Source organism: Aulonocara stuartgranti (genome assembly GCF_965226115.1).
Source record: "Aulonocara stuartgranti genome assembly, chromosome: 22".
Lineage (NCBI taxonomy): Eukaryota > Metazoa > Chordata > Actinopteri > Cichliformes > Cichlidae > Aulonocara > Aulonocara stuartgranti.
The window spans coordinates 26,021,515-26,042,825 of NC_138957.1; the positions used below are offsets into that span (position 1 = coordinate 26,021,515).

Here is a 21,311-nt window from a genome sequence, read left to right on the forward strand (position 1 = left end):
TGTAGATGTGTTGGGATTGTAGATTGTTGTTGTTGAATCAAGCGCTTCCCTTCTTTTCTCTTTGTACCAAAGTCTGGAGGAGGCTTTTGTATCAGTCACATCCTGGGATGCACCTCCTCCTCCTCCGGTGCAGCGTTAGGCCAAGTTCCAAGCTTACAATAATGTGTAGTCCAGCTGAATGCATCATGCATAGTTTAAAGTTTTATGTAGAAAAACTTAAAACTAAGGTGTATGGTAGATGTGCTTGAGTTTTAACAAATTTGTTCTGTAAACTTATGACTTACTAATCAAATAAAAACACACAGCCACATCTCTGTGACTCTCCCATTCTCCACTTTTCGACTTTCTGTTCTCTTCCACTGAAGAAACATGCGTTGTTGTTTACAAGTGCAACTTTGGACGTGTCCTAGTGGCCAAAATCGACAAAGTTATTTAAAGTAAAGGTAAATGATCGATCGGTTTAACTCTGCATCTTGCTCTGTGGCAGGGGCTTGTAACCTTTACTATCAAAAGAGCCATTTAGTATAAAGTATAAATTAGCCCATCAACATAATTATTAGGGGCAAATACTTTAACTACTCGTGACTACGCAGCAGTGGGTTGTTTGTGATAATTTAGTAGTTTTAAGTGGATTTTGACTACAATAATACAGGTTTTTAAAATTATTTTTATTGCTGCCAAACTGAGAAGTGCAGGTAAATAAATATCTATTAGCGTTTTTTAACAGGCAGTTTGAGAATGGGAGGAGATGCGAATCTCTTTATGGTTGGATCAGGAAGGGCATCCAGCATTAAACTGGGCCAAATCGACCATGCAGAGCTACCCATCGTGGTGACTCCATCCATAGAATGTAGCGGTTAATGTAGCTTTAGGAATACTTTGAGAGATAATTCCTGTAAGGCTATTCCTGTAATCTCTGTTTGTGCAAATTAATCAGATTAAAACTAGATAACTTTGATAATAATTAAATTAAAACCGATTAAAAGCTTTTAAAGTAGTAAAACCAAAAATTGTCTAGCCACAAATCAAGCGAATAAAGGAATCAATTTCTCTTAAATCCTCTATTTTCCTCTACAGTGTTTATTTCTTGAAGGGACTCACTGTGGATACATCCATGCTAACCACTGCTATAAAAGATCAACTAAAGTATAAGTATAGCAAACAAACTGACAGACAATTAGGTTTAAAAACTTTAAAAAATAGACACTGTTCTGTTTTCTTATCCTTCCAGAAATCAACAAGCACAGGTTCTGTGAGGTGTCTGTTGTCTGTTCACCCCTCCACTTTTCATAACACTTGCTACTCCTCCTACAATATTGATCAAAGCTAATCAAAATTACAAAATGACACCCTAATGGATCTTTAAATTTTGCTCAAGGTTACATTTGATGCTTTATGAATAATAGCTTGTAAATTGTGATGGATGAGGAGCTGGATGGATGAACGTGTCCGTCACTGACGTTATGGGTTTGTCAAAGCTGGAGGTGGGAAAAAGAGCTATGTTTGGTTCTGGAGCTGAGTGGTTGTGACCTCCTGGCCCCTGCAAACAAAGAAAACGTGTCAGTTCTCTAGATTAGATTATTGGTGTTGAAATTATTAGAACACCAACTCATTTGAGGTCCAACAGGTCGATGTTGAGCAGAATGAAGAATAAGGTGCCGAAGAGCCAAATGTAATTTCCCCCATGCATGTGTGCTGGGATTGGCTGGGCTGGGAAGTTGTTTGTTTTTGATTGTTTTGCAATCTACTGTACAGGGTGAGTTACAGTATAAAGGGCAGTTTGTGTGCGCTCGGTTCAGAGCATGTGGGTTTCCAATTCAGCACTCAGCAAAATATGGCAGCTAATATCAGAACCACGAAATCAAGGAGTAGACAACAAACAACAGCAGCCTCTCCCGTGTGCTGTGTAAGGGATGCGAATGGTTTGATAAGGTGCGTTTGTTTCCAGATTTAGCTGTAGTCAGGGTTTGTTGTCAGGAGCTGATTGAGGATCTGTGCTGTGACTGCCAAAGGGCATGTTACATCACCCGAAAGCCTGCTATGTTTTGTTTTGCGTCAAACCCTGTCATCACTTTCCATTCCACTTTTTATTTAGTAAAGGGAAAGCTGCTTGCTCAGGAGCTGGTAGAAATGTGTACATTTGAACTTCAGAAACTGCTTTCTGTGTATGTGAAGAGTCTATTAGAGTTTTGATGAGGGTGAGGCACAAGTAACAGGCTGTTACTCTTTTGAAACTCTTCCCTGCACTCAGTAAACAGCATCTCATGTGAGTGCATTGGAGGCTTTAAATTGAAATTACCTCTCTTTTATCTTTCCTGAAATCTGCCTGCCTTTCTCTTTTTCTCACCCTCCCCACACTGCTGCTTTCACTCTTAAAACGATGGAGTTAATTAGAACCGATATTACTTTTTGGAGACGTGCCACAAAAGAGCTGATTTTAAGTGTATGTGAGTGATTGTGCCAATTTAACACATCACTGCGTCACATGATGCTTTTCATGTATGAAGAACTGTTTTTGGCACCTGAAGAACTTTTTTTTTTTTTTTTAAATTTCGGAGGAATCCTTTTCTGCCCATTAAAACCCCTTGAAGTATCATGTTTACTTAGAGTGTGAGAGGTGGTGTTCGGCTTGGCCTCAGATGATATAAGGTCCTGACAGACATCTGAGAGAGATGAAAGAAACAGGTCCTGTCTGCTCTGAGATTGAGACGGCGGGGTATCGCTCTTCAAATACTGGCTTCAAGCTCTCACTTCTCACATGTTCACACAAACCCATTAAGTGCACATAGCATGAGCAATTTATATGTTTGAGAGGTACAAACAAACACTAATAGGTAAATAAACAGAAAACTCGCACATCATCCGCTACAAGCCAGCTCTGCAGCAAGCCTGCAGAGCCGGTGTCAGCTCTCCGAAGCTACTTCCACATTCACCTCTCCTCTTTAGACCGTGTCAATAAGCTAGCTAGTTAGCAGCACAGGTTCAGCTGACTGTAGCTGTTTACGTTTGTGTCTCCAGGCAGAGCCTAACTGATATTGATCAGTCAAAACAAGTCAGTCTTTTTGATTGCTGTTAATATGGGAATATTATGGGAATTGATATTAACATGGGAATTGTGAATATGAAAGCATAAAATGGCTGGACGGGTTGCTTCCTTTTTTTGTTTTGATGACAGTTTATGAAAGAAAAAAGATAAAATATCATATATACAAAGGTGAATACAGTAAATGGCAGTACAATATATGCAGACATGTGACAAAGAGTTTTCAGAAGACTCTTTGTAAGCCTCAGTTAGCATGTTACATGTTAAAGTTCATGACAGTCCAGTTAGAAAAACACTGAACAAGCCTGACTTGTTTGGAAGGATTTCCAGGAGAAAACATCTTCTCTCTAAAATGAACATGGCTGCACTGCTTTGCTAAGATGCAGCTTAACAAACCACAAGCCTTCTGTAACAAACACTTGGACAGAAAAGACCAAAGTGGAGATGATTCACCATAATGCACGGCGACATTCTTGGAGAAAACTAAATATAAACAGAAACACTTCATCCCAGCTGTCAGGCACGGTGATGGTGGGTGATGATTTGGGCTTATTTTGCAGACACAGAACTTGGGTGCTTTGCAGACAATGAGTCGACCCTGACCTCTGTATATCAAAGTATTCGAGGGTCAAATGTGAGGCCATCTGTCTCACAGCTACAGTTTGGCTAAAACTGAGTAACTCATATTTATAACTCTATACTTACAGGATTCTGCCTCTGTATACTTACCAGCCCTCTTTAATAGGTACATTATCAAGATGATTGCAAAGGGGGAAAATGCTTAAAAGCAAACAAGAAGAAAGTGAAGTAATTGGGTTTTTCTACTATGTTCTGCAGAATGTTTTAGAAGCGTGCCAAAAGCTTTTCTCTCCTCTACTAAAAACATACACCTTGTCTATTTTTGATGTGAGTCATGAAAAGCTGCACAGCACAGCTGGAGAACAGGGGAGGAGGTCAAACAAAAGAGCGGTCTAAAGAATATGCTCAGGCTTCTAAATAAAAACATTGCACAGACCAAGCAGAACACAGAATGTAATGCATTCGTCCCAGCATGTCTCTGCCACTATATAAATACAGTTAAGTGGAATTTAATATCACCCACCATCATGTTTTAAAAATAATATGGCATTGTCCCTCATAGCCGTGCATTTGTTATGTATTGTTAATGTTATGTTGTTTTCTAATCTGTTTGCATTCTCTTCACACTGCAATCTGCTGCAGTTAGCAATCAATTCAGGAGCTCACATGAGCTAAATATGACAAGAGAAGATATAAGAGTACCGTGCATGTGCATTTGTTTGAAAAAAAAAGAAAGAAAATGAATTAATAATTATTCAGTGAAATTTTGCCAGAGGTTAAGTTGCTTGCATGGTTGCCCATCAGTAGTTTTAAAGCAACAGCACTTCACCCGCTCAGCCCTCATTCATTATTTTTGGGAACCAAATCACAGAGGAAAGCCCGATCGATGGGGCTACCTGGCAGAGACTCAAATGCTTTGGAGAGAGCGAGGAGGCGACTAGCCTCAGATACTGAATCGATTGCAACCATTCTGCATCAGTCGGCTGACACTGCAGGCTTTCCACCTCAATGCTGAGGATGTATTGAAAGAACCCCGTTGGTAGGTGTATGCAAGGATGACAACATGGCTATTGTATTTCTGCCACTGCTGGAAGAGAAAGCTTTTATCTGCTTTCAGAATCCCTTTAAAGGCCTTTACTCTCCTGAGACAGCCCATGCTAAACACAAAACACACTCGCACTTAAACCTTCCCATTGAGGAAAAAGCCATAAAGTTTATAAAGTCAATTAAGGCTTTTTTTTTAAACTGATGTCAGGCAAATTAAAGCTGCCTGGCCTCGCTCCCCGTGGGTATACTGTCAGATGGTAAACCAGGGCCCATTTAGCGTCACGGGGTTCCCCAGGCAGGGCGCAGAGCAGTAAGCCTCTTACTTACCCCCAACTCACTTATGCTTTTTACAAGTTCCCGTAGAGTGGCAATTTGTTTTTGTTTTATCAGGGAGTGACATTTTACTTTGGTGGAACATTTTTAATACACATGGACTCACATCATCAAGTGCAATCTGGAAGCATTCATGTTAAATTGTTCATTCAGAATCGTATACATTAATCAGCTTAGGGGAATTTACTGCAGCAGACTTTCTAAAGCGGCGCTAATCACTGTGAAACAAGAGCTGCGATGTCTAATTTGGACAGCAGAAATCAATGAGTTTCCTGCTGTGTCTGCCCAACGTATTGACTCACCGTGTATGTCCAATATTTGTGAGCTCAAAGCGATACGAGAGCAAATACATCATATATATATACATTATGCATATAGTTTAGTGGTGCAATGTGAACTATATTGTTTTGTGTGTAAAAATTTCCATCGTTAATATTTTCTATTTGGCAGCATGTGATACAGTTGTGATGCTCTGTGTTGTCATGTTTGTGCTGGCGCATACCATCGAGGTTGCATCATGAATATTCTGTCTGCTCTCCAAATGCTGTCAACTGGATAGCCTCTGGCTAGGGCGCAGAGATGCACAGTGGCCTGAAACTAGACTGTGCTTTTGAATCTTGAATGCTTTCTTAGGTAAAAATACATGCACATGGAAAGGTAGGAGAGGGTCTGCACATACAAAAATAATCAACGTCTCACTTTTTCAAAAGCTGATAAAATGTGAAAGTTGTTTTTTTTTTTTTACTGTGAGCCTGCCTTTAGTACAAACCGGGCATGGAGTCAAGCCGAGCCTGTAATTCTGGCACATCAGCTGATAACAGCTGATCTCAGCGCCAGTTCACAACAGCTGATAGCTCAACTGATACCCTCCTGCACATCCTCTGGCTAATCTCATATACTGTGTGCTTTTTAAGTTCAAGCTTTAGCCTGCCTACTTCTGCCGTGTCCTCTGCAAGCTGCTCTGCCACCCAGCCCACCCCCTCCTCCTCCTCCACTGAATCAATATCCTAGTTATTATAGCCTCAAATCTATATCACAATTTTGCAGTGAAATTTGCAATGATATTTAACATGATATAGAAAATGAATACTGACCAATGTTTTCTGGGTGAGTGCCGCTTGCAGGCAGCAGCAGTTACTTAGTGCAAATAAATGAAGGGCTTTTCATCTGTCATCAGTGAGCTAGTGTTAGTGATGTCAGTGAGTTTAAAGTATAAATCTACTGAAACAAGGTGCCAGCAGGTGAAGCATTATAGCATTATGCACTGTAATACAGCATGAGCCCACGTAGTGCTTTCCATAAATATTTAAAAAGAAGTATTACAAATAGCTGCTTAATAGTTTAGTTTAACAATAACTAAAGTAACTTAACCTTCCACAATATTGTCACATAAAAAATGTTTAATGAAAAATATTTTCTACCTTTTGGTCTCTCCGTTGCCATTCTTTTAGCAAGGTCAGTAATTTCCATCCACTATTTGCTCTACCTGTCAAATGAAGTGCACCTATCAGCTATTGCATTTGATTCTATGTTTTTGCCTTGAGTGGTAAAACAAGCTTGTTTTTTTGTAGCTCCCTTTACAGGTAAAAAAAATCCTTAGTAGGTGATGACATGGGCTCTGGCTTTCCAGCATGTCTAGGCTTGCCTCATTGTTTTGGGGGAAAATAAAAGCGTGGTGTTTCTATGTCAGTGATATTGTGATGTGACAGTTTATCGCATTAAATGTGATGATATGGCATAGCCCTTATCTGTTATTACTGATGCCTGCTCTGTTCCAGACTGGGGGTCCTGCTGCTGGGACCTTCCCATACCACAAATAATAAATTAATGCAGACAGATTAAGAATCGCTGTAACTTTTGACTTAACTGTGTCTAAATGAAATATAATATAACTCACATTTAAGCAGCTATAACAGAAACTGTGTTACTAGGTAATGAATTCAAACAAAGTATTTGACTGAATATTACAGGAATGTTGAACAAAGCATGAAAAGATAAATAAGTTGAACAACCCTGTTCTTAAAAACTACATTTTTGATACAGATATCATTTTTCAAGTAGTCCTTGAATAATTTCCTGTTGGCTTTACAAATAAATATCTCGACTTGTTATTTTTATGCACATAAAATGCAATCAGCAATCAAACAGTGTAGGGAAATTCTCGCACCTTACTAAACATTCTAAGGTGAGGTAAGGAATCTGCGGCTTCAGTTAAGCAGCGATTAATGATATAATCAAAAGGACAACCCATAGCCTTATTACACTCACGTTTTCAGTCACGTTACTGGCAGTTTGCCACATATCACCAGTGGACTTAGTCTGTGCACCACTTTTAAACTAAGTTCTTAAAGGAGTTGGTGACTGCAGATCATTGCAGCTTATTTTTACTCATGCTGCATATTCTGTGGAACAATCTAAATGATTGATTACCCAAGCCATTTTCATTCACTTGTAATAAATATGCAAAAGTTAGGTTGCGAAATAATCAGTAGAAGGTCCCGAAAAGATTTTATGCTCATCAGCGTTATGGCTGCATGGACAGAGATTATAGCACTTTAAGAACAGAGCCTGGAAGCTTTTACTGTAGACACTCTCGATGCTAAACGTGTTGGCCCCATGAGTTTGCTTTGTCCTAATTCTTCTTCCTGAACGAGAGTTACAATTCCTTCAGGAAATGAGTCATTTCTACATAATTTAGGGGATCACTGGATTCTGGGGGAAAAAGAGCACCTTTACACATAGCTGTGGCTCTTCTCCATGTTTCCTGTCACGCTTGTTATGAATAATAAAATTTAATTAAATTTCACTCCGGCGCAGGCACCCAATCTCAATCTCGCTGTCTGAGGATAGCCAGGGGGTTTGCTTTAGCCTTAGCAAACCTTGTGGAAAAGGCAGAAGCTGTTTTTGTTCACTTCGAGTTGTGGGTTGGGCGATTAGACGAATATGTATCAATGACTGGCTAAACCCACTGCTAGCTAGACTATTTGGGTCATTTTTCTCATGATTTATGTTGTTTTATTTTAAAATTTATAGTAATCTTCAGCGCTGTCAATAATTACTTTATAAAGCACAGTTACTGAATAGCCACAAGGTGGTGCCTTCTTACTTTTTAATGTGTTAAGCTTTAGTTGACACCGCCCTGACACCGCACGGTCAGTTTACTTTACTGTAGAACAAAGCACCAGTCTAACTGCCTTCACACCAGTGTTGCTGATGAATTTCTGAGCTAGCACGCTAGCCCATGCTAGGTAAGCTAGCAACTTGTAGGTAGATGGTTTTCCCTTCCTTTATGTCTTCCTACTTGCTGGTTTTCTGTGCTTTAAAATAAATATTTTTTGTTATCTTGGTAATTTTTTTTAAAAAACATTCTGGCAGTATTATGGTATATCATTATATTTCCTTTATATAGGTTTGCAGTGCTCTCGCTGGCCACTTCATTAGGTACACCTTGTTGGCACTGGGTTAGAAACACTTTTAGATTGACATGACAGACTTACAAAGTTGCTGTTCCACCACATCCCAAAGGTGCTTTATGGGACTGAGATCTGGTGCCTGTGGAGGCCATTCGAGTACGGTGAAGTCACTGTTGCGTTCAAGAAAGCTGTTTGGGATGACCTGAGCTTTGATACATTACCTGGTTGGGTAGAAGATGGGTACACTGTGGTCATAAAGGGATGGACATGAATGATGTTCTGTTAGTACTAAGGGATCTGAACAAAGCAGATATTGAGACTCATCAGACCAGGCAATAATTATCTAATCTTCTATTGTCTAATTTGGGTGGGCTTGTGTCAATTGTAGCCTCAGTTTACTCTAGATGGCTGGAGTGTCACACAGTGTGTCGTCTGCTGCTGGGTTAACATGTTGTACATTCAGAAATGCTTGTCTGCATACCTAGCTATATAGTCGGTCCCTAAAAGGATACCTGCTTTTGGCTTAGATTTAATGTCACTTTTGTTGAGGAATGTTTTTTGATCTAAGTCAAACACAAGGTTTGTTGGTTCTGAAGTGCTGCTTTGACACAAACTCCATTTGGACTGATTCTTCCAAACCACCTTAGTCTTGATTAAAACCTTTCTGTGTCTTTACCTCGCTTGGTTCATGGTGTGTGGAGGAGCTGCCTGAGCCCTGTCTGCAGTGAAAGCTCAGTACATTGTTAGCACAACCAGATGGGAAGCACAAGTCTCTTTTTTTTAAACCAAGTGGAAAACCATATATTTGGAGTAAATTATGATTAGAATATCATCCAGTTCTGGTTAAACAAACAAACAAATAAAACAACCCCCAGAAAGTGATTTTGCATTATTTTTTCGAAGGAGTAAGAGCATGAATACCTGCTGCTCTCTCGCTGGACTGACAGTGTTTGAAGGTTTTAATTTATTTTATGATTTATAATGGCTGATGTCAGGCATGATGAAAAAGATCAAAGGATTTTGAGTGTGTGGATGGTAATAGTTGCAAATGATGATATAGAAGCGGTCATATGTCATGAAAAATCATTCATATGACTGTTTAAAAAAGGGTAAAAAGGTCTCCCATCTTCTCTTCTCTTCTCTTCTCTTCTCTTCTCTTCTCTTCTCTTCTCTTCTCTTCTCTTCTCTTCTCTCCTCACTCACAGACACTTACACTTGTAATTCCCAGCCAGATCCATTGGAGTAAAAGCTGTGATTTGAGTTGCCGGCGACAGGCCGGATTAGCAGAAGAATCCTGAGTGAAGGCAGGTTTTTGCTTCACTTGCTACATTCCTCTGTGTGTGTGTGTAGTATTATTTTTTTTTTAATTGAAGTCTTTTCTTTCCAGCCCTTCATCAAAAAGCCCACAAGAGATTTTAATGTGCTCAAAGAAGTGTGGTGGTCGTGTTTTTAATTGCAGATGAAACACGGTAAATGGTTAAAAAGCAGGTGAATACTTCATCCTATTCACACAGTAATATAATTGTCAGATTAGCTCGATTTTTCTGTAATGTCTAAGGGATAAAAATAACCCCTCCCCAGTCAGCTTTAACACAGAAATAATGCAGCAGAATTAATTCATATAGAGATGGCAATTATCAAGCTCGATAACCCTGGAGACGCCCTGTTGTTTGATGGCCTACATTCGACAAATCCCGAGTGTTTACAGATTTAGGTTTTGTGCTGAGTTGTTGCGCCTGACTGTTGATGAATGCCGTATTGAAGGTGCGCAAAGCTATTCACTTTAATCGAAAGCAATCTCCAGTGGGCCTACACTGATGTGAATGTATGAATATATTTGTCACTAATGGATTTCAGGTCAGGGAATGTCCTTTGGTGGCCTGAGTCAGAATCTGTCTTGACATGACACACAGATATAGTCGTTAGAGCTTCTCTTGTGGCAAACTTTCAGTGGAACTGAATTTTAATGTAGTGATTTCGATGAAAAATTCATTTTTTTCCTCCCCTTTTACTTCTGTCTTTCACTTGTCTACCGGGGACAGCAGCTTTGATCTAGTTTGGACGAGCGGGGCGGATGGGGAGCGTGATGTAGGAAATCAGAGAAAGGCAGACAGGGATGGAAGAGACAGAGAAATATCCTTCATCCATTAAACAAACTGGTATATGGCTCGGTAACCAAGACCTCATGTGTCCACTCTCCATTTCGTGTCCTTTATTTGTACATCTCATCATTTTCAGACATATTCAGCCGACCTCTGAATAATCAATGGTCATTTTCTCCATGAGATCCAAACTGGTAGTTTTTTTTTAAGTTGATGGTGAATAAGATACCAGATACTGTCTGGATAAAAGCTACAGATACTGATGGATCTCATCAGTGTGTGGCTCAGAGCATGTATAGGATGGTTTTCTTTTCTTTACAGAGCAGCAGCGTACAGTGACACAGATACTGTAGCTGCTCGTCTTATCTGTGTCACTTTCATATCAAAGAACAACACGAGAATCTTATGAAGTGTCTGAAGTATAGAAGGGAACATGAGCGTATTATACAGTAGCCCTGGGAGGTCAAACGCATTGGAACTTAACGAAACGCCAGCAAATAGAAAAATGCGAAAACGCAATAAAACACAACATAAACAGAAATAACCCACAAAACAACATAAAGAGACAATAATATGACCTGTGTAATGATTTAACAGCTCAGCTAACACCTAATAGCAAACATCTATAGTATTATATATCCTCCACTCAGTCCTGTAAAGGTTAATATACTACATTATAGATATATCACTCCTGCACACACAAAGTCGTACTCTTTAATATTATATATAATACAATATTGCTTTTGTTCTTTCTTTTGGTTTTATTACTCATTTGTTCTGCTGCATGTTCTGTCTTCTTCAAAATAACGTGTTTTTTTTAAAAGTAAGATTTAAAAAAAAGGTCACGCTGCTCTTTGGCTCTGGTTTCTCCGTCTTCATAAGCATGTTTTTTTCCTCTTCTTTTTTTAAATAGAAATTTGCTATTACTGTGTATAAATCAGAGGTAAAGTACAACACAGACAGGTACTCTGACATGTCTTTCATACTTAGTGGAGGTTACAGGGATGGGAACTGGATTTCTCCCACTGCTGCCAAAATGTTTAATCTCTTTAGATGATGTGTTCCCAAAACTGTGTCCGATAAACAGCTCTGTGAGTCCATGTGACTTGTTTACAAGGCTCATTCTGCGTGCAACTTGCCTGTGCTTTGAAAAACACATCTCACCCCGGCCTGTCCTCTGCCCAGATGTTCTGCAAGTGCACCTGAGAGCGTCCTGCAGTTGGACATTAGCATGACCTTCTCTTCCTACTCTCAGATTCCACACACACACACACACACACACACACACACACACACACACACACTAACAAATTCACTCAGTTGGGTACCCATACTAGCGATGCACTGACCTGACTTTATTCTCTCTATAAAAATCATATTTATTTGACCTTTGCTGAGTATTGATTCACTCTTTTTCCAAATCTAAAACCTGTCAACCTCTGCCATATTCCCCTTTATATGCAGTAAGATGAGGCGGTTGTTACATGGCTTTGGCTGCAGTGTTATTATGTTCAAATACAGAACCTGCAAACAGCACCGAGCTTCTGTGATAAACGGTGATCGCGGCTGCAGTGGCTTTCTGTCTGCACAGCAGATAAAGTAAAAGCCTTTTTTTTTAAACGTAACAGCGTGACTTGCGTTCTCCTTTTGAATCATTGATTTCTGCAAACCACAGATGTCTTGATTCTGATTTTTAACGTCCAAAGTAAAAACTGTGGATAAATCACCTGCACGACAGAGACTGATGCACACAAACACACCCTTATCCTCCCACCCTTTCCATGTACACACACACACACACACACATCACAACCTAAACACTTGTTCTGGACCATTATTTTCACTCCCCTCATCTCGCTGCTTCTCTTCTGGGCGTGCCAATCACAGTTTCTATCTCAGGTCGCTGTTCTTTTAAGCTCTACCGCAGACTACTACCAGCGTTTCCAGGTTATACGAAGCAGGTAGGAAGTCTCCCAGTCTGCAGGAGGCCCTCGGAGACAGGACTCAGACAGACATGAGTTGTTGACTGGCCACCCTGCAGTGGGCGATGGCCTGTCAGTGCTCTTGCTGTGGATTGAAAGGACATCAGAACATTATTGTGGGTCCGAACATAGAGAAACGAGGGAGCGTATTTGCTGGATTCCTGAAGTGTGTGCAAAACGCCTGGTAATTCAGACAAAGAGGAGACAGTTCAGAGTTCTTTGTTCTCTATTGTAAACCCTTTCTCCAAATATTGCATTATAGGTGTGAAGTATTAGAGTTCCGCTAATTATGAGGTTATGAATGGAATTATATCTCCCTGAGGTTGCCGAATCATTACTGTGATAATAGCAGTCTTGTTATTCATATATCAAGATATGCCAGCGAGCCTTTTATAATAAATGTGCTGTGAAGGCTTTGCTGCCTCTATAGTCTTATTTCCACTGTGAAAAATGTATAATTTTATTGCCTGCTTTCAAAAAAAGCATAGGGCACAATTTTGTGGAAGAGTCTGTATTCAAAAGTGAAGACAAAAAATGCATCTTTGAAGCCATATGTGGCTGTTTTATTCTTAAAAAGCAAGATGAAAAACATATTTCTGAGTGCAGCTCCTTTTTTTGAAGCTTCATGGAGCAAAAAGTGTTTCACTTTTTAAAAAAAAAAGGGGAGCAACGTTGTATTCTTGGAGGAAGATTACAAAGACTCTGGGTATCGTCTCATTAATACGTAAATGGCCGAGTTATTTCAAGACTTGCTTGTCAGATTAATGAGGCATATCCCTTTTAATACACACTCACTGCCATCTTCTCACACACACACACACACACACACTTAAGACTCAAAGTGTAAGTTGGAGAGATAGAAGGTAGGATGGAGTAAGAGAGCTTGAGATGCTTTTAGAGCCCCCCAGAGAGAGGGGAAGAGTGAGGGGGAGAAAGACTGGAAGGCTTCCAAATGTTCCACTGTGGAATATCTTCAAGGACAATCAGCTAAACAGTTGATATTAAAAGAGCTGTGTGAAATCGATTGCTCAAGGTGTTATCTGCGCTGCAAAAATGGCTGGTAATTAGTCATGGCTAAAGGAGTGTTAGCGAGAGAGTGAGATGGATTTAATCTTAATAGATTTCACTGCACTGCAGATACAGTAGCTCCTGAGTGAAGGAGCTCTCCTCTTCTCTCCCCCTCACTCACTCTGGATATCTATCAGAGGAGAAGCGGCTGAGCGAGTCGCTGTGATGTACTGCTGCTGCTTGATTTGCCCAAACCTCCAAATGGCAGAGTTATTTTTTCAAAAGGCACATTTGGCAGCTGTACTCACTTTTATTCTTCTGGCTCTCCAGCAACAGCAGCTCAGGAGCTATTATTTGTTTATGTATAAAGCTTGGGCAATGAGGCACTTCAGTCCATGGCAGCTGTTGACTTAGAGATCTTGGTGCGGCATTTAGAGGCAATCAGCGAACAAAACCCTGAGTGACTAACTGGGAGATTGTGTTGTTTGCTGCTCTGTGATGTACCGGTACCCTCCCGAAACAGGCCAGATGCGTGTGTTAGTTTAGCGATTAGTGGGGCGAGGATTGATGAAGTGAGCTGAAGCAGGGAGTGTTTGGGAGAGATGTCAGCAGGCAGGTGAGGAAACTTTGTTTATTGTGTGCGAGAGAAATACCTGGAGTTAAATGTGGCTTTGAAGCTTTTATTAAGCCTCCTGCCATACACATTTCAGAAAGAGGAAAACAAAACACATTTCATATGTTCTGTCCATCCACAACGCTCTGCAGCTAATTTCCTCAAGGGACCTCAACTGGGGTCTAATTCCAACATTTACCAGTAGCAGTTCAGAAAAAGATAAAGAGATAAAAATTAATATTAAGATGAATTTAGTTCGTTGGGATGGCCCTCCGCAAGAGTCCCAGTTTCCCTTGTAGCCCCTTGGGAATATTATTAATATTTGTCCACCCCTGATGGTCCAACCCTGTGTTGATTTTCCAGTCTGGCCTCTGACAGGAAACTAATCTGAAGAAAGTCAAAAATGAAATGGCATTACTGCTGGAAGCTTTAACATGGGAGTCTGTGAGGACTGGAGCCAGCCGTTACAGAGACTGCACTTTTTGGCTTCATTTTTCAGCCTCACAGCTTTGTTGAAACCTTTTGAATATTTGATTTCTAGATCAAGCCAGTGAGATAAATGATTTAAATGGCTAAATTACCTCCTCAACATGTCTTGAAGTTCTCCAGAGGCCTGGTAATGAACTAATCATTTGATTCAGGTGTGTTTGACCCAGGGTGAGATCTAAAACCTGCAGGACTCCGGCCCTTGAGGCCTGGAGTTGGACACCCCTGTCCTAAACATAAGTTGGTTTGTGAATTCGCTTCCGTTACATGGTTGTTGAATTATTTGTTGATTTCATCTTGACCACAGTCTTAGTTTCACTCAATGAAAGTGACATTTTGTGAGTTTTGATTTTTTCTTAGGTTTTCTGCCAGTATATTTTCAGCCCGGTAGCTCACTCGGCTTAAACCGACGCCCTGCTGGGTCTAAGCCAGGGGTAGGCAACTCCAGGCCTCGAGTGCCGGTGTCCTGGAGGTTTTAGATCACACCCTGGGTTAACACACCTGAATCAAATGATTAGTTCATTACCAGGCCTCTGGAGAACTTCAAGAAATGCTGAGGAGTCATTTAGCCCTTTAAATCAGCTGTGATGTATCATGGACACATCTAAAACCTCCAGGACACCGGCACTCGAGGCCTGGCGTTGCCTACCCCTGGTCTAAGCAATGGGCAGTTTGTATTTTGAATATGTTTTTTGACATCAGCTACTAACCTTACATTTCCTAATGTATTTTATTCAATTCTTCACTTAATGCGGTTGATTATGAATTGTTCAGCTGACAGTTATAATCACCACTTGAGCAGCTGTACATCTAAAGTCTGAATTAGAGAGAGCAGCACCTACACAGCTCTTCTGTTTCCACAGACTTAACAGCTTTTCAGGTGAAAAACAAGCTTCTTATTCTGCGCAGCTCAGGAAACAGGCAGTTGCATTTAGTGCTGATTTTTCTCCACAATCCAGGACGAATTCTCACAATCAGATGTTGATTACCTACACCACTCAGCTTCACAAAGGAACTGATGCTAATTAGTAAATGTGAGCATGTTAATACAGTAAAGTAAGATGTTGAACAAGGTAAACGTGATGCCTGCTAGATATTGGCACTGTTTTTCTTAGCAATAAGATTAAAACCACCAAAATGTTTAAGTACAGCAAGGATCATTTTTAACCAAAAGGTGGGGGCTCCGTAGTTTATGACAGACTGGGATTAAATGGTTCATTGTTGGAGACAATCTTCAGCTGCAGAGAAATGCACATTTTTTATTTTGCCGATCATTTATAGCAGCAGGATGGTGGATGAACGATTGACTCGAATTAACCCTCTAGGGTTTCACCACACACAAACAACCAGAAAAGCACTCAGCTGTACTTTTGTTTGTCAGAGGCCAAGTTTGAAGAAACAAAACACTTTATTTCATTGAAAAATGAATAAAATATTGGAAATTCACTTTCTACCATTTAAATTATTGATAATGTTATTTTGAGTTTACCGAAGCATGGCGTGCTTAAAAAAATTATATCCGCAACCTGCTTGTGTCTTACGGTGCAGATTTTTGGAGGAACCAGTTAAATACAAACTAAGCCCCTCGAGGGTTAAAGCGGGTTGTTTATCTTAATTAAGGAACAAGCTGCACATTGCCACCATGTGACTCATTTTGTAGGAACAATTGAGCCCTGTAGAACGGAGGAATAAGTGACGTAATCCTGCGCCTTTTACCGTGACGTTTTTCTAAACCACTCCCAAATCTGGCAGTGATTTTTGACACCAGCCCAAGTATCAGCAGTGTCCCCACTAAAAGCCTTTCCCAGTCAAAAGTTGTGTGTGTGCGTATTTTAACATTTTATTTGCCTTCAGAATAACTGACTAATACTAATTTTGAAAATATTTGTCGAGCCAGACTTTGTGGTTAGAACTTGCTTGTTTTCTAATGGGAGCGGCAAAGTGGCAGCGTCATTAGGAGCGAGATCACATCTGGAATTTATTTTTCTTCAGTAGCGTTTGTTAAGTAATTTATGTTACAAGGATTTACAGTGTTATAGTAAATGGTATGAATCAGCGTTTGTGTTGTTGTGGGTAGTAGCTGCAAACAAATCTGTAATTATTTGTGTGTGTATATAATTGCTTTGTTGGTTTTACACTGTTTAAGCAGGCCTTTTTTTTTTTTTCCAGTAACCAAACTGCTCTCACATTTGTAGTTTTTATTGCTTTTGTATCTAAAACATGCTTTTTCCCATCTCTTTTCTATGTTTTTCCTACAGAAGCTGAAGCAGAAGAACCAGCACCTGAAACAGATCATGGACCAACTCCGCAACCTCATCTGGGAGATCAACTCCATGCTGGCTGTCAGGAGCTGAGCCACACACACAAACACACGTGTACAAGGTGCAATCAGAAAGTTTAGAGACGGTATCTATAAAATCTTTAAAAGTAAAGTAGTCTTTACGACAGGCTGCATCTCATCCACAGCTTCCAAATAACAGCTGTTGCTTAATATGAAGCTCATTTTGTGAGCAAGGATGATCTAAGCAAACAGCTTGTAGGGACTTACTTGTTCAGCAACAACACGAGGCATAGGGTGGGTAGTGGGTGTGTCAGTGTGGCCAAAGAACCTGTGCAATGTCACCACGAACCACCGAGCTGCCGTCGTGCCAAAGTTTGTGTTGGTTGAATCTTCTCCCTCAGGACGTTGCTGCAGACCTCATTGACAGTTTGACACTGTGGATGAATTCACAGTGCACACACTGAATGTTGAAGAAAACAATGCAAAGCATGCTCTTTGTTCTGCACTTCATGCTTTGGCACTTTAGGTTCTTCTCCTGCAAAAACAACCTGTTTAGTTGTTAAGGCAAAGCAAAACAGCCAACTAAAATCGATGATCTGCGAGACAGATTTTGGCTCATTCTGGAGTCTGTTGATAGATCTGCTTGCAGACTCTGAGACACTGTGCCTGTTTCACAGCATAAATGTGCACCTGCACGTGGACACAAAAATATCAATGACCCCTGACTCACAAAAGTTAATTTAATCACCCGTTCACATTCACATAATCAATGTCTCAGTCGATTCTTTCTCAACAGGCACAAGCTCAGATTTTTTTTGATTGCACCTTGTATGTAGGACATCCACAGGTACACATGGACTACAGATAATGGATTGGTGATGGGTTCTTAAACTGGATCTATGACAGGTTACCACAGACTGGCTGAAGCAGTGCTTCACAGAAGGAATTGGTACTCTAGCAATATCAAAAGGCTTCTAAAAGAAGACATTAAAGAACAGAGGATACACGAGAGGAGACAAATGAGGCCAAGACATCCCATGGAGGAGCCAGGGGATGGAGGGCACCGGTGTCATCAGCATGGCAGAAAATATTCTGTCTACCTCGACATTCAACATTACAATCAGCATTTTTTTCCTTCTCAGTTAATCTGAAGAGTTAATGTTTTATCTGTCTGTAGCTGCTAGCTCAATAGAGGGTTTATGCCTGTAGAGAAATTGATATATTCTATTTAATCCTTATATTCTGTTACATGCCTATGTTACAAATGTATATTGTACTTGAGAACTTCAATAAGAAAAAACACTGTGGCAAAATCACGAGACTTATTGTGAATATGTTGATCTTTTTAAAGTGGATGTTAGCTTGTATTTTAATCCAACCGATTATCTGGTTCCAATTTTCATTTTCTTGTAAGTAATGGGGACAACACATGTTCAAGAACATTAGTATGCCAAGTGTACAAACAAGATTTTAGTAAAACAGCTTATTTACATCCGTAATCCTATAACAACTGAACTAAATCTTCCTGTGATTTTATTTTTTGAATCACTCTTTTTTTTGGTTTATTTAATCTGTATTTTCATTAAGCATTTCCCACAGTGTTGCTGTTTTAACACTGAGGGAAGCACAACTGAAGGGTACTAATGGACCCTCCTCATACTCTCTGATGGTAAATTCATTTGTGTTCTTCTGCTGGACCTCAGTACAGCATTTGATACCAGTTTGTGGATGTAAATGAGGAATCTTTCTCACACAGCGAGTCATGGAGTTCCTCAGGGTTCTGTGCCGGGACCTTTAATTTTTATATTGTACACACTTCTCTTAAGTGGTAGTATTACAAAACACAACATCCATTTTCATGGCTAATCAGATGAATCCCAGCTTTATTTATCCATGCAGTCACTCAAATCAGTTGGTTAAACTAAAGGCATTTCTTAAAGGCCTGGGTGAGCTCTAATTTCGTGCATTGTTGAAGTCAGCCCCAGCTGCCATGGAGTAAGAAGCAGGATACACTGCCTGTAGGGCTGTCACAGAGAGACAGACAGCCATTCACACCTGTAGGTAATTTAGAACCACCAGTTAACCTAATCCTACAAACTGCATGTCTTTGAACTGGGTGAGGAAGCCAGAGCACAGACAACTTGACGTAGGAAGGCCCCGGCCAGATGGTGGATTTGAACCCAGTACCTTCTTACTGTGAGGCAACAGCGCTAACCACCTTTACAGTTCAGACAAGAGTGAGGTCATTATATTTGGCCCTAAAACCTTAGAAATATGGTGTATGTAATAAGATGCTTGCTATGGATAGCATTACCTTTGCCTCCAGTAATCAGGAGATGTCATTCAATACATATATAACAAGTATGTAAGACTGCTTTCTTTCATCTGCACTGTTTTGCCCAGTTTCACTGGCTCCCTGTTAAATCCAGGATTGAATTTAGAATCCTTCTTATCATATACAAAGTCTTAAATAATCAAACCCTGTTGAATCTCAAAGATCTCTTAGTATGATGAGATCTTCCAGGAGACCACTCTCAGCTCTTAGGTCACCAGTTCATCAAAGGTTTAACACAGAAAAAGGAATTATTCACACCTACAGCTGATTAAGATTCACCAGTTAACCTAACATACATGTGAGGAAACTAAAGGGAATCACGCAGAAACAGGAAGAACATCTAAGCACATAGAAATGACCCGGTCGACCAGTGGAATCAAACTTGGGACCTTCTTGCTGTGAGGCGGCAGTGCTAACCGCTCCATCCTTTGCCTGTCATTAGGAGGAATGCAGATCCAAAGGCACTTAGGCATTTGCTTCACTTATCAGACCCGGAGGCTACATCACTTCTTTTTATATGCAGTCTGGTCCAATCACTGGACCGCAGCGTGCTTTTACTGTGCGTGAGTGTGTCTTTATTGAAGACAGAATTTCTCCTCTTCATAAAAGTCCAGTTGATATTTCAAATCATCTGGTGTATTATTACAGGTGAGGCCAATTATAGCTCATCTACCCACTGTTGGAAAAATGTCACTCAATATAACTACATCTTAGGTAAAGGTCAGCTGTCAGTAACTCTAAACCAGAGGTCTCAAACAAAAGGCCCAGGGACCAGAATCAGCCCGTATAAGAGTCCAATCCGGCCCTCTGCACGTGCGCACATCTTTGGAAAATGCGAACAAGGGCATAAATTTTAGTGTTTTAACTCAATTACAGTATTTCTTACAGTGCTGATAGATTTTTTTCCCATTCTGGTAATAGAGCAGCATTTTTGTGAAGTTGAAATTGCACTTCTTTTTCTTTTCTTACAATATCTCAGTGTAATTTGATTTCGTTAAACTTCTTTACGCTGACTGAAAGGGGAGTTTCACTGTTCCGGCCCACTTAAGATCACAGTGAGCTGTATGTAAAACAAGTTTAACATCACCACTCTTAAAAAAATCATGCAGCTCGTTTTTCGTTAATTCGCTCCAAAGAGTTTGGAAATAACAAAAATATCCGCAAAGCTGCACCAGGAAAATAACAAAAACACCGGTTGTGATTGGAATCGAATCAAAGCTGCATTCACCCTGCTGAATCTCCCACAAAGTCCATAAAATAATTCCTCATTTTAATAAGCTTTAAGTCATTAATGACATGTGCTTCAAACGCACGTTTCAGCCTGAACACCATCTGCTTGTGTCTCCAAACATGTTTGCACATGTCTCAATCTCTCATAAATATTAGAGAAGATAAGAGCCATTTCATATAATGTGGGTTTTTCTTCTTAGAAGCTTAAAGCACGTCACTCTTGATTGTGATTTCTTACTGTGAGATGCTTGATAAATAAAGGCCCTGCTCTGATAAGAGGAGCGCCAGATCAACTCGTCAGAGCTTTTTGGTCTCTGTTGGTGTCCTGTGATTCCAGCCTCAGTTTAAAAAAGCCTCATTTATAGATCAGAAAAGAAAGAAGCAGTGAGAAGAACTCACAAAGGGCCTTATTCAACCAAACATGAAACATGAGCTTAAATCTGAGTACATGTTCGTGGCAACAAATCCACACACACACACGCACAAATACGGCACTGCTGTCAGGTCACAGATATGCATGAGAATATCAGTGTCTGATATGGGTGCTTTTAATAATTCAGAACAAAGCTGGGGTCGTATCTTAGATGTGTTATGAGGCTATTGTCCTCAGGGAGACGCAGAGGGACAGATGCAGCTTTGGAGCAGTGAGAAGGCTTTCAGCATTGTGGGGGGAAATCAATGCTCTGAGTAGTGACTAATAAACCCCTCCTCAGTGGTCTAATACTGGGGTGGTTATTATATCACAGAGGGCAACGCAGCATTGAGGGACTATTATTACTGTACAAATGGAGTGTGTTCACATTCAGCTGAGGCAGAGGTCAGGGGCTGAGTACTTGTCCGTGCACACTCTGTCACAGAT

General features: G+C 40.3%; 1 protein-coding gene across 2 annotated transcripts in view; it reads left to right on the forward strand.

The window, feature by feature from the left end:
- The window catches only part of med30 (mediator complex subunit 30), a 44,391-nt gene extending 25,968 nt beyond the window's left edge, over nucleotides 1–18,423 (forward strand). For both annotated transcript variants that reach the window (XM_082521727.1, XM_082521728.1), the window contains exons 5-6: nucleotides 16,865–16,948; nucleotides 17,794–18,423. In XM_082521727.1, coding sequence (XP_082377853.1) covers nucleotides 16,865–16,948; nucleotides 17,794–17,865 — 156 coding nt within the window. In that variant the 3' untranslated portion in view covers nucleotides 17,866–18,423. The remainder of the gene's footprint in view (nucleotides 1–16,864; nucleotides 16,949–17,793) is intronic.
- Nucleotides 18,424–21,311: the final 2,888 nt, after the last annotated feature.